This window comes from Macrotis lagotis, chromosome 4, assembly GCF_037893015.1.
Source record: "Macrotis lagotis isolate mMagLag1 chromosome 4, bilby.v1.9.chrom.fasta, whole genome shotgun sequence".
Lineage (NCBI taxonomy): Eukaryota > Metazoa > Chordata > Mammalia > Peramelemorphia > Peramelidae > Macrotis > Macrotis lagotis.
Genome location: NC_133661.1, coordinates 193,584,610 through 193,598,857, shown reverse-complemented (window position 1 = coordinate 193,598,857; position 14,248 = coordinate 193,584,610). Strand labels below are relative to the sequence as shown.

General features: G+C 35.0%; 1 protein-coding gene across 4 annotated transcripts in view; it reads left to right on the top strand.

The window, feature by feature from the left end:
* DPH6 (diphthamine biosynthesis 6) overlaps positions 1-14,248 on the top strand; it is a 505,514-nt gene that overhangs the window by 386,253 nt on the left and 105,013 nt on the right. For 2 of the 4 annotated variants that reach the window (XM_074235049.1, XM_074235048.1), the window contains exon 13: positions 2,379-2,621. The exons of 1 other annotated variant lie outside the window; for it this stretch is intronic. In XM_074235049.1, coding sequence (XP_074091150.1) covers positions 2,379-2,621 — 243 coding nt within the window. Of the gene's footprint in view, positions 1-1,636; positions 1,759-2,378; positions 2,622-14,248 lie in introns of those variants that run through there. One more of the 4 variants, XM_074235051.1, reaches the window with a different exon arrangement.

The following is a 14,248-nucleotide window of genomic DNA, read 5'->3' as shown; positions in this document are numbered from 1 at the left end:
TATGTCTCAAACAATCTGTTCAAGAATAAGGGAAGTGACTTGGTTGAACAGCTCTTGTTTGTCTCATAATTAACATGGGTGATGTATGTAGAGCCAAAGGCCTTTTGGGGGAGGAGGTAGATAAACGTTGGGGAGATAGCTCCTGGAACATTTAGACACTTACCTATTTTGTAGGCTGGGCTTCTCCAGAAGGTTGCACTTGGCACAGGGGGGTGGGAAACACAGGCCTCTTTAAAAATAGACCCATTCCTCTTTGATTTGCAGCATCCTGGATTTGCTTCTCATCATGTCAACATGCCACTTGGGAGCTGGCTGGACTCCCTTGTTCGGTGACATATATTTCATAGTAGTTTTAAAAAACCATTTGTTCTTTCCACCACAACATGCTTTACATTTCTCTTTCAAATTTGAGAGTATATATAGATTAATCAAAACAATATTTTTAACATTCCAAATAATTTTAAAAGATAGTGGATGGGTGTCAGTTCATCTATTATGTTCCTCTCTTCTTCCTCCCCCTCTTCAGCTGCTAATCTTAGAACTTGTATGCCAAATTGTGTAAGATATTCTTCCAATAGCTACATGTGTGACTCTTTTGTGAGCTCTACAGACAGTGATGAGGACAGATTTGGAGTTGCATATGGGACTGTCACATGGTTTGATTGCCTTGTCTTCCAGGATGGAGATTTCTTTTCACTTAGCTCTAATTTGGAGAAATCTTAAGTTCAATTCAGAAAACATTTGGGTCTGATAAAAGTTCTATAAATCCTTTATTAAAGATGAAAGAATTAGTATAGTGAGCCTTTAAGAGGAAGAAAAGTCTATTTTTTGTTTTGGACAATTCTATACATTGAACAACTTGTTTCTTAAGTCTTCTGGTGACATGAGTTATCAATGTTCCATAACAGATTTTTTTGAAGTAAAATAGAAAAGAGTTGAATACATCATTTATTTAACTACCAGATGTTTATTTTGATTTAATTATTGGGGGGGGGTAGGCAGTCAGGGTGAAATGACTTGCCCAGAGTCACACAGTTAGCAAGTGCCTGGGGTGAAATTCCTCCTGAAGCCAGACCCTATGCTATGTCCACCTGGCTATCTAGCTGCTCCCATGTGTTTATTTTTAAAAGCAAGATCAGAAGGTATTACAATAACAACAACAAAGTAAATGGCTTGCAAAATATCTTTACTAATGTAATACAAAGGTGAAAAATGTAATCTAACAAGAGTAAAAACCAAACATTCCTATTTCTTGTGTCTCAAGAAGATCAAGCACAAGAACTGCAATTTAAAATTTAATTTAAAAAAATACACCAACTTTCTTTAGGATTTGCCTCATGAGACCACCTTATCAAAAAGAAAAAATTTTTTTGTTATTATTCCTATCACCAATTACCTTTAAATGAAATTCAATTTTTTCTGTGAAAAAAGTCTCCAAAGAGAGGAAGTAAAATGAATCCATTCCTCTAAAAAGTATTAAAAAGATAACCCTCTCTTCATCCCCTTGCACCTTGGAAAGCATACAGGATGACACATGGGCAGAAGTGTTTTTAAACAGTTATTATTTAAAAGAAATTCCAAGAGGCATTAGTTGCTTTTAAAGAATTCTTAACTTATTGCTTTGGGGAATTAACAGGTGCCTCCTTACACCAAATGATTACCCTAGAGTAAAAAAAAAAACGGCATAATAAAGTTCACTGGATAATGAATCTAGAACTGGAAGAGATTTCAGGGGCCATCTGATCCAACTTCTTCATAATGCAAATGAGGAATCAACTCTTCCAAGAGGTAAAACTATTTGATCAAAGTCATATAGGTAAGAAACATTGGATATAGGATTTGAGTTCAGGTCATCCTCTGGCTCCAAAGTCTTTCCACTTTATCACACTTTTGTAATGGAGCTAGTGGATATTATGTACATCAACCCTCTCATTTTATAGAGGTAAAAACTGATGCCTTAAAAGTGACTTGTTCAAGATCATGCTGTTAGTGAATGGTAGAACTCTCATTCAGATCCAGAATCTTAGAATGAAAATCCCATCATCCTTTTTTATCAGTGCTCTTCATCCAATATAGACAACTATTGTTGTTGAACTGTTCAGAAAAATATCATTTATTCACAAGTACTTTCAGCATGAATCTTCATGTCTAACTAAGCCCTGTTAAATGCATCTAGTAAACCAAATTTAAGTAGTTGGCTATTCCACTGAGTTGAGATTTTTGTCAAGAACAAGCTGATGTGAACTCATTCCTTTTGGGACAAAATCATAATTCAATGAAGATGATGGAATCACCTGAATAAAAAGAGAAATTTCTTCTTCCTTTTGTTTTTTTTTGGGGGGGGGCTACTCATTTTTTCCTCCTTTCCCCCTACCTAGGTTGGAGAAGTCCTGTACATTGCTGGACAGATCGCTTTGGTACCTTGCACAATGAAGCTTGTGGATGGTGGAATCTGGACTGAAGCTTCTCTATCCCTAAGGCACACCCTGAAAATTCTTAATGCGATGAGCCAGGCAACTACACTCTGCCATGTCCTACTGGCACATTGTTATGTTACCAGCACCAAGTACATTCCAGCTGCTCTTGCCACGTGGCAAAAGAATTTGAGAACACATAAAAAGGTATCTATAATATTCATTTTCTTTCTAGTTTGCAAAAGAGCAATTTATGAAAAGATTTTCTCCAGGCATTATTAAGTCTTTCTCAGTGTACTTCAGAAGGGCTTGAACTAAATCTGGCATAATGAGGCTTGATTGAGCTGTTATGTTCTGCCTTGTAAGTGGCTGTGCACAATTGAGAAAGAAAATTGCTTAATAGAAAGTTATATTCATCACTAACTTTATGTTAATTCCCCAAAGCAATAAGTTAAGAATTCTTTAAAAGCAGCTAATGCCTCTTGGAATTTCTTTTAAATAATAACTCTGTTTAAAAACACTTCTGCCCATGTGTCATACTGTATGCTTTCCAAGGTGCAAAGGGGTGAAGAGAGGGTTATCTTTTTAATACGTTTTTAGAGGAATGGATTCATTTTACTTCCTCTCTTTGGAGATTTTTTCATAGAAAAAAAAGCATCATCTCTATATTCTCACATAATCCATTTAAATTCCATTCATTAGTTTTAAAATCTAGATCTTGATCTCATGTTTTAACCCCTTAAATTAACCAATAGATATTAGTATTACTTTCTCAATTGTACTGAATTTGAGTTATTCCATTACCTATATTACTCAGACAAATTAATTGGACCTTTGGAGTAAGATACAGGAATCTGCTCATTCCTAGTATGGCATATAGAATTTAGAATTTATAGGAAGTAAAAAATTTTTGCCTGGAATTCCTCAACCGTCATGAAAATTCTACTCTGACAAAATATCTTGTCATGATAGTCCTTTGTTTTCAAAGGCTGTATCTTTGGAGTGCAAACTCTATAAGGTCCTGCCAATAATACAATTAAATCCAACAAATTTTGTTAAATATTTACTATTTTGAATCTACTGTTTTAGATGAAAGGATTATAAAAATAAAAAATATTATAGTCCCTTCCCTTAAGTAGCTATGATACAAGGTAGAATGTACTAAGGACAAAGTATATCTAAAGGCACAATCATCTTGGAAAATATGGGGAAGGAGAGATCATCCAGCTAGCAGAACTTTTTGGACTGGGGTTTTTCAGGGACTGAGTCTTAATATTGATGGAAGAGAGAAATATGCTATAAATAAAGCAACCAGGGTTTTTTTTTTAATGTAAAGATGTAAAGAATTGCTAAAATTCTCAAGTTAAATTTAAATTCATTTTGAAACTTTTGAAGATTTAATTAAATGCATTTTATTAGTGATTATTATCTTTATATCATAGTTATTTCAGACATGCACCCAGTTGTGCTTATAAGAAAGAAAAATAATTATAAACAGTAATCACATCCAACAATGTATATACCACATTCTGTTCTATTAATCCCTGACTTGTGTCATGATAGTGAAAGTATGTTTTCCTGACTGTTCTCTGAGACCCTCACAGGTTTTACACTTCAGAATTTATCTTTGGTTTTATGATCTTTTAATTTTCATTATTGTACATGTGTATAGGACTGCTAGGAGGTGCAGTGGATAGGTGCAGGGCCTAAAGGCAAGAAGATCTGAATTCACATAGTGCATCAGACCCTTGTTAGCTGTGTGACCCTAGGCAAGTCATATAACTTTGCTTCTGATTCCTGATCTATCAAACGAGCTGGGAAAGGAAATGATGAATACTACAATACCTTAGCCAAGAAAACCCCAAATGGTATCACAGAAAGCCATATACAAGTGAAGCAATTGAACAAAATGTTGTGTATATTTTTCTTATATTTCTGATTATTTTTCTCTGCATCAGTACAGTAATGGAGTAGTGAGCTTACAGATGGGTTCAAATCCTACCTCAGATATCTATAGCTAGGTGATTCTGGGTAAATCATTCATCTCCCTGACCTCTGTCCTCTAAATCTATGATCTTATGATTCTATAAATAAGTCCTATATTTGGAGGACTTGCATCTTATATTATAGATAGAATATTGTGTATGAGGAAGATCAAAGAAGCAGTGTTCATCAGCAAACTTATGCTAGAGTGAGATGATGAAGGTTTTATATACTTTTAAAAAAATGCTTATATTTTATCCTAGAATTAAAAGATACACACTGATTCTTCTTGAGTAGAGACTGACATAATCAACTTTGTTTTATAAATGTGCCTCACTCTTCTCATAATTTTGGTTAGACTAAACATTCCCTTCAAAACAGAGATTAGGTCTTATACATAAGCCACTTATAAATAGATTGTCCTTCAGAAACTGATTGTACATACTTTGAACTGAATTCCATTTCCAAGACTATAATTCTGAAATTTTCCTTTTGACCAATAAACCACCTGTACTTAGCTCTACAGTATACACTCATTCCTCCTGAACCTGTTCAGAGCACCTCATGCTTTCCCTTTTTGTCCACTAAATCAATCTCTTTCTGACCTCTCTTGCTGAAATACTCAGCTTCATCATCAGGTCATCCATTTCAACAATATCCTCTAGTTGCCTAACTGCCCCTAAATTTTCTCATCCCCTTGTTCTTCTACCTTCTTACTCTCTCTACTAATGGAATTCGATGCTTTTCCCAATCCCCCTCTCCCACATTAGCTATTAATCATCTCAATAACTTTCTTTATTGATCCTGGAACTTTTTCAGATTTTAGCTTGTTATTATTATTATTGTTCATTTGTTCAGTGTGGTTCTTTATGACCCTGTGCACTATGGAATGCCAGTCCCTTCTTTCTTCTCCAGCCTCTTAAAGTCTCTCTAAGCATTAGCATGTTATCTTTAAATAAAGATAAATTTGTCTTTATTTTGCTGACATTTATATATATTTGTCTTATTGCATTTCTATATTTATTTCCAGTGATAGTAGGGAGAGGAACCATTCTTGCTTTACCTCACTTCTATTAGGAACACATGTAGTGTTTTTCCATTGTAAGAAATGCTAACTCATGGATTTAGCCATTTGTTTTTGATCATATTAAAGAAGATCATTTCAGTGCTTCTACTTTTTATAGTTTTGACATAAATGAGCATTGTATTTTCAAAATTGATATTATTGAAATATTGAAATTGAAATATTAAAATAAACATGGTCTTTATTATAATTTTCCTAATATTGAACAATCTCTGGATCCCTGAAATTTATCCAATTTAGTCACAGTGAATTATGAATTATTTTCTAGACATATAGATTGTATTTAAAATATTGTATTTAAAATATAAAATATTTATCAATAATCATTATTGTGATTGGTTTTCTTTCTTTTGTCTCTCCCTGGTTTGAGAATCAGCAACATAAAATAAATATTGCATAACCCTTTCATTTTACTTTTAAGAATATTTTTAGATCATAATTACTTCTTTTTTAAGTGTTTAAGTATTAAAAATACATGTGACTTGGTTTCTTTTATTTTTTTTCTTAGCAATTTATTTCTGGTTCAGTCAGTTTCTTTGTCCAAAAACAGGTTGTTCTTATTTCATTAATTTGAATGTTTCATTTTTTGTAGCTACTATTCTATTTTCTTTGATTTCTTCTATTTACTAGTACCTAATACTTTCTGGTAATTATTTTATTAATTATTTTATATTCTCTCTATTTTTACTTCATCTTTACTTCATGAAAGGTCATTTGATTTTCCTCTTTATTTCTTATTATAATTGCTTAATGGTTTATCCATTTTATTAGTCTTTAGAAAAAAATCTTAATTTGGCTTATTAATTCAATAGCTTTTTTTTAATTCTCAACATACTTTGTTTTTCTCTCTATTTTTTACTCCACAATAGATAAGTGGTCAAATAAATGGTGAAAGATTTTAATTAGTCTGTTTTCAAAGTAGTGATCACAGATTATAAATAATCATAAGAAATAATAATAATAATAAGCAAAATGAAATTCAAGTTATAACAACCCTCAAGTTTTACCTCATTCTTAGCAAATTGACAAAGTTGACAAATGCATCATTAGTAGAGCTATAGTAGATCTGTATACTATAGTAGAACTATAAATTAATGCAATAATTCTGGTAAGCAATTTGGAATTAAAGTGACTAAAATGTTCATACCCATGACCCAGATATTCCACTGCTAAGCATATACCCCAAGTAAATCATTGACCAAAAAATCAATGCAGTTAAAATTAGAAAGGAAACCATTAATGGAAGGGAATGGGGGGGGGGGGGATTTACTGGTTTTAAAGACAAATATCTAATATCCCAGATATATAAGGAACCAGTTCAAATTATATAAAAACAAGAACTATTTTCAAGAAGTAAAGGGAAAAAAGTTTTTCAGCAATACTTTTTATGATAGCCAAGGACTGGAAATAATATAGATACCCACTGCTTGGGAAATGGCTCAACAAATTGTGGTAATTGGAATATAATATTACTGTAGTATAAGAAATGACAAATATGATAAATACACAGAATCATGGAGAGCCACATGAACTGATGCAAAATGAAGTACATAGAGCCAAGAAAGCAGTATTCACAATGATTACATTAAGTAAGAACAAACACAATATAATCAAAATTGAATGTTGCAAATTAGCAAAGAACAAATTTGGCCCTAAAGAAGATATGTAAGAATATACCAACCACTTCTTTCTTTGTAATGGTTAGAAAGAGAAGAACCCCCTTGGTGAGGGTTGGAGGAGGGGAATAGAGGAAGTCCACAGATGTGGAATGTTGCATAAAATTTTTTTTTTTACTGTAATGATCAATTTGCAGATTTTTTCTTTTTTCATTTTTTTGCTTCAAAAAGTATTTGTTAAAGGGGGTAGCACTCTTGGAGGGAAAAATGGGGCATGGAAGAAGTATAGAAAATGTAAAAAGACAAAAGTAAAGATTATTTTTTAAAAAAAATCTGGGGCAGCCAGGTGGTGCAGTGGATAACTGGCCCAGGAGTCAGGAATATCTGAGTTCAAATACGGCCTCAGACACTTAATAATTACCTAGCTGTGTCACCTTGGGCAAGCCACTTAAACCCCATTGCCTTGCAAAAAAAAAAAACAAGCTAAAAAAAATCTGAAAAAAATAATCTACAATACATGTTCTATCTAGCTCAGGACTAGCCAGAAAATCAACCAAAAACCCATATACAGCAGGAAAGAGACCCAACCAGAAATGCTAGCCTGGTTAGAGATAAAACAAGATGGAAGCTTCGCAAAATAGGTCAGAAATACTAAAGTCTGTAACATGCTGTAGTAGTGGGAAAAAAAACAAGAATGGAGGGCCTATACAAGGAAAATCTAGTCTAGTAGGGATCACATTTCACTAACAGATGATGACTGGTTTGAGTTGGGAGACAGACTAGGACAGCATCATCCAGATAAGGGCCCCTGCAGGCCATAGCACACAGTCCTGAAGATGCAGAATTTTGAAACTTGATCCAAGAAGTCTTGAAGCCTACCAACATTCTGTGGGCATGTATACCTGAAGTGAAATCCAGTTGTGGAAGCCCAACAAATCAATAGGATTAAACAAGACCTAACCACTTCTCTCAAAAGATCAGGTAGGAAAAAACCTGGCTCTGAAACAAAGTCTTTACTCAGGTACTCAAGCTAGAGATACGAGTAAAATAGAAGTTGTGGATTATAATAAAGAAATATTAGAGATTCAAAATCCCCCAAGTGTCAAAACCAGAAGAAAAAAATAATTCTACAACAATCAGCTTTTTTCTGTTTAGTAACTAAATCCAGTGGGAAGATATCAAGAAATCCTATTTGAAAAACTATAGAATTTATGAGCAAGTAGTTAACACAGTTGGCTATAGTGCTAGACTTAGAGATCATAAGATTCATCGACTTGAGTTCAAATCTGACCTCTGACATTAGCTATGTGACCTCATTTCCCTCAGTTTCCTCATCTATAAAATAATCTAGAGAAGGATATGGCAAATCCAATATCTTTACCCAAAAAATCCCCAAATGGGGTCATGAAGAGTTGGACATGACTGAAATAGAATGTATAAAATATTTTTGTTCACCTACCAAGGTATACACAGGAACCAGATGAATACAACTAACAGCCTTCCATAAAGAAATAAAAGACTGCTCTAAATAATTGTAAAGATATCAATTCTTGAAGAACACTTTATAGATCTAGAGGGAAAAATAACAGCAGTCATCTGGAAGAACAAAAGGTCAAGAATTTCTATGGATATAATGGGGGATAAGTGAATGGGGAAGCTAAGTCAAACAACAACTTACAGCAATAATATTCAATACTATTTTGTAATGTTTAAAAGAATAGAAAAAGTTGATCCACAGTATAGATCAGGTATTCAAGATCCAGGAGAAAACATAGTAGTTTTGTGTTCACTAAACCCAAAGATTCCAATTATTAGGGTAAAGATCAATTATTTGACAGAAACTACTAGGAGAACTGCCAAGGAATATGGTAGAAATTACTTTAGACCACTATCTCACACAGTATACTATAATAAGCTCCAAAAGGAAACATAATGTTGATATAAAAGGTTTAATCATAAACAAATTAGAACAAAGAAGAAAATGCCTTTTGCAACAATGAATAAGGGAGATAAAATTTCATGAGCAAATAAGAGATGATGAAGATCACAGAAGATAAAATGGATGATTTCTATTATATGAAATTGATAAGTACCTAGACAAAGAAAATCAATGCAGTTAAAATTAGGTAACCATTAATGGAAGGGAATGGGGGGGGGGGATATTTACTGGTTTTTTAAAATCAGTAAATTAGACAAATGTCTGATATTCCAGATATAAAAGGAACCAGTTCAAACATATAAAAACAAGAGCTATTTCCTTGAAGTAAGGGAGCAAAACCATGCTTTCAGTGGCCAGTTGAAAAAAAGTTTCCAAATCACCAGTGAGATAAATGAAAATTAAAACAATTCTGAGAAGCTTACCTCAAGCTGGCAAAGAGAACAAAAAAGAAAATTATTAATTGTGAGAAGTACCCTGCTCAATCCTTCAGGTCCCTGTAGTATATGACAGGGTAGAATCTCTGACCTGTTGTATTTAGCCCTCTAAAATCTTGGGATATTATTCAACTCTTAGTTCAACAGAGGTCAGCACTGGGATCTAGCAGCTCAGAAAGCTCATACAAACCTATGTTGCATTAAGGAAGCTGTAGAATTCAGGAATAGGGGAAGAGATAGTCTTGCTATATGACCAGAGCACATTTGGAATAGTCTTCAGCTATGGACTTTACAAATAAGAAAACATTGGGGCAGCTAGGTGGCGCAGTGGATAGAGCACAGGCCCTGGAGTCAGGAGTACCTGAGTTCAAATCCAGTCTCAGACACTTAATAATTACCTAGCTGTGTGGCCTTGGGCAAGCCACTTAACCCTATTTGCCTTGCCAAATCCTAAAAAAGAAAAAAACCCGAAAAAACCGAAAAAACACCAAATAAGAAAACATTTATGAATTGAAGTGTTCTAAGGACAATTAAAATGGTCAAAGGCTACAAAGCTATGCCATATTAGATTCAGTTGAATACTCTGAAGTTGTTCATCATGGAGAAGAGAGAATAATGGTAAACTTCAAGAATTTGAAGCAGCACCTCAGAGTCCTAATTATTCATTTTGCTTGGTCCCAGAAGTAGAATGGAAAATATTGGTAGAAGTTAAAAAGGAATAAATGTAGGTGTGACTTAAGATAAAAACTTCCAAACATTTAGAACTATTCATAATGGAATGAACTGCCTTTGGGAAGAGTGACTTCTCTCTCATTTAAGATCATTCAGATTTGATGATGACTTGTCATGAATGATGTAAACATAGAGATCTAGAAAAGATCTCAAACATCACTTAGTTCAACCCCCTTATTTTCCAAATGAGGAAAATGAGGTTAAATGACTTCCCCTAGGCTACTATACAGGTTGTAATCATCAGAGGAAGTATTTGAGCCCAGTTCTTTCTTCCCTGTCTTCTTGGGAATTTGTTGTTGAGGGTTAGATTGAACTTTGGGCTCCATATTTCTTTTCTTTGTTTCCTTCTACTTGTCATGCCATTTTTTTTTTTTTGCTGGATCATCCAGGACTTGCCCTTTAACCATGAGTGATCCTCCACAAAGTTTTGCCCATCTCTTCTCTCTCTCTCTCTCTCTCTCTCTCTCTCTCTCTCTCTCTCTCTCTATACATAGATATATATATATATATATATAGATATATATATATATATATATATCTTTTTTGGTGGACTCTTTCATTCCCAAGGGTACAATTATCCTCTCTATGCAAATGATTCCCAGATCCAACCCTAGCCCCTATTCTTAGTTCCATTCTAACATTGCCATTTCTCTTTTTTCTTTTCTTTTTTTTTTTTTTTAGGTTTTTGCAAGGCAAATGGGGTTAAGTGGCTTGCCCAAGGCCACACAGCTAGGTAACTATTAAGTGTCTGAGGCCGGATTTGAACTCAGGTACTCCTGACTCCAGGGCCAGTGCTCTATCCACTGTGCCACCTAGCTGCCCCCATCACCATTTCTCTATTGACATTGGCAACTGAATATGCCACAGACATCTCAAATTTTAACAGGCACAAAAAGAATTAATTTTATTAACTCTCAAACTATTTTTTTTAATTTCTGTGAAGGATATCACTATCCTTCTAGTGGGTGGAATTGTACCACAAAATAATTTAGAATAACTTGTCCAGTTTTGGTAGTACTTAAGGGATACAAAGGAGAACAGTGTAAAATATGACTGGAAAGGTAGTTTGGAATCATATAAGATTCTCAATATCTGGCTAAGATACTTTCTTTTATTCAGGAGGTAGTAGAGAATCACTGAAGGTTTTTGAGAAAGAAAATGTCATAAATGTGCTTTAGGAAATTTATCTTCAAAGTTATATAAAGAATAAATTAAGGAAGGGAGAGATTTTAGACAGTTTACAGAATACTGTAGACAAAATAAGAAATAATGAGACTTTGTACTAGGTTACGATAGTGTGAATGAAAGACCAGAAATACTGTTAAGGTAAAAATCAATAAAATATGACACCTAATTGAAAATCAGAGGTGTAGTTGAAAAAAAGGGAACATCTAAGATAATTTTCTAGCTTATGGTTCAAAGATGATGATGGCATCACCTGAAATGTGAGTACAGTTTTGGATATTCTGATTCAAGGTGACCCATAGTCTGGGTGGAGATGTTCAGCAGATAGCTGAAGACTAGGGACTTCTAGAGAATTTGGGCCAGGATATATAGATTTGGGAGTCAACTGTATCAGGTAATAGTTAAAATCCTGAGAGTAGATAAGATCGCCAATGGAGAGCATATAAAGCTATTATGAGAGAGCTAATAACAAGGCTTTGAGGACATCCAGACATTAGTGGGGTCAGAGGAGAACAATGAATTAACAAAACTGCATGAGAAGTCATTAAGACAGGTAGGAGGAAAACCAGAACAATAGCTAATGAAGTGTCAAATTGGAAGCACCTCAGTTTCCACATATTTAAAATGAAAAAGTCGGACTTGATTGCCTCTGAGATCCTTTCAGCACTAGATCTGTGATCATTTGAATTGTTTGGAGAGGGTAATCACTAAAAGGTTGACCACCAGGAACAGTTGCTCAGTAAGCCATCTGATAAGATATGTTTAGGTTGTTTTGAACATCACTTCCTTCACCACTGAAATCAGTAGTCTTTCCAAGTATTGAAGTATTCCATAGACTTTACTAAGAGCCTCCCAAGTTTTCATTATACCCATTCATTTCCATTTATTAACCTGTTTTCCCTGTGACTTCTCTTCTTAGAGTGGAAGCTGTGCATACCATCTCATTGACAGTATGTTGATAGGACCAACTAGACTAAAACATAGGATCCTCCCACCCAGCCAAGAATGAACATATTGCATTTACAGTGCTCTTCTTTGGCACGACTTCTTTGGGAAGTCTATAACTTAACTTCAGAGTTTGGATCACCACATGACAGCATGTTGTACAAAAGGAAATAGCACCAAGAGCAAGAATCATGGTAAAAATGTGAAGAGCATCAGCAATAATTATGTTAGTTCAAAAAGTAGAAATATATCCCAATAACATATGTTTCCATAATTTTCATTGAGTGCTTTCTTTGATTGAGCCAAAGCACCAGAAACATGCTTCCAGACACTGTGGTTTGGAAGAACCTTATTTTAGATACACCCAGCTCAGCATAAATAGATCTATCTCTTGAATTCCTGGCAGCAAGGAACTTGCAAAGCCCTCCCTCCAGCGGTCCTAACCTCTGCATTTACTTCTTTTCCTAAGCCCATTCAACTGAGAATGTCTCTTTTAAATTAGAAAATTGAACTGGATTTAAATTGCATCCCTGAGAGACAGCCCTGCCCCCATGACTTCCAACATTGGTAGCTTTGTCAAAGATGCTGTATGTACTTCCATTTATAAGAAAAAGAAATTTTGAGTTTAAGCTTCAGTGAACCATGTATGACTCCAATGTTTACAGAAAATCTGATCCTAATGACCTGATGTTAAAGATGAATGAATTTTTTGCTTCTGGGGTGATATATGTATAACTTCTTGATATTCCATTTTCTCTATAATAGTAACTCACATGTTTAGGATGTCTTGAAGTGCCTTCTTTGCAATAGTTCCATGAGCTAAGTTGTACTAGGAGTATTATCCCAGGTTTGCAGATAAATCAATCAGTCTGCAAGTATTTATCAAGGCTTTTATTTAGTTCCAGAAAGTGTGCTAAATGCTAGGGTCACAAAGAAAAGGCCAAACTTGAACCTGTCCCTCAAGCTCCCCTTCATCAGAAGGTACCAGAGGGTACACAATCTATTCATGATCACATGGTTGGAGGAGCTGGCCACGAACCCAAGTTTCTGACTCCAGGCTTCACCTGCCCAGAGGCCAGTTAGATGATTTACCCTTCTCCCATGCCCACTCGGAACCCCCCCTGTCCTTACTGCCCCAGCAGGAGGACTTAACCTTCTCCCATGACCACTCAGAGCCTCCCTGTCCTGACTTCCCCTTGTCTCAGTTGCCCACTCTGTCTCGACCTGGACCCACACGTCCTCCACTGCTCCTCCCCATTTGCCATACTCTCTTTATATGAGACTTATAATACTTGTCCTTTGAGAAGGTACTTCAGTCTGTTTCTCTAATTTCACTCACTATCTCTATTATTTTCCTAGCCAAAATGAGTCCTCCAGCCCCCCACTAAATAGTGAAGTAGTGCAATGGATAGAATTCTAGGCCTAGATTTTAAAAGGTATGAGTTCAAATCCCACCTCAGACTCTTTTGAGCTGTGTGACCCTGGTCAAGTCACTCAGCTTCTGTCTCAGATTCCTCAAATGGGGAAAATAACAGCCCTTGGCACAGAGGAGGTGCTTAATAAGGCTTGTTTCTTCCCATCCTTTCCATATGTTTGTTCATTTGATACTCATGACAACCTTGGGAGATGGGGGCTCTTACTTTCTTCATTTTACAGATAAGGAAACTGAGGCACATAAAAGGGTAAATGATTTTCCCAAGGCCTCTATGACCTTGTGACTGAAAAAGGATTTGAATTCAGGTCTGCCTAATTTTCAATATTTTCACTTAATATTTACCAACAGGAAGTTTCAAAAGTGGCATTTGAATCTTTAAAAATAAACCAAATTCTTTTCACACGCAACTAAATGGCAAGACATAATACCTATTACAGAGTCTCTTCACTTTTTTGCAATTATATACTCCACAGGACAAAAT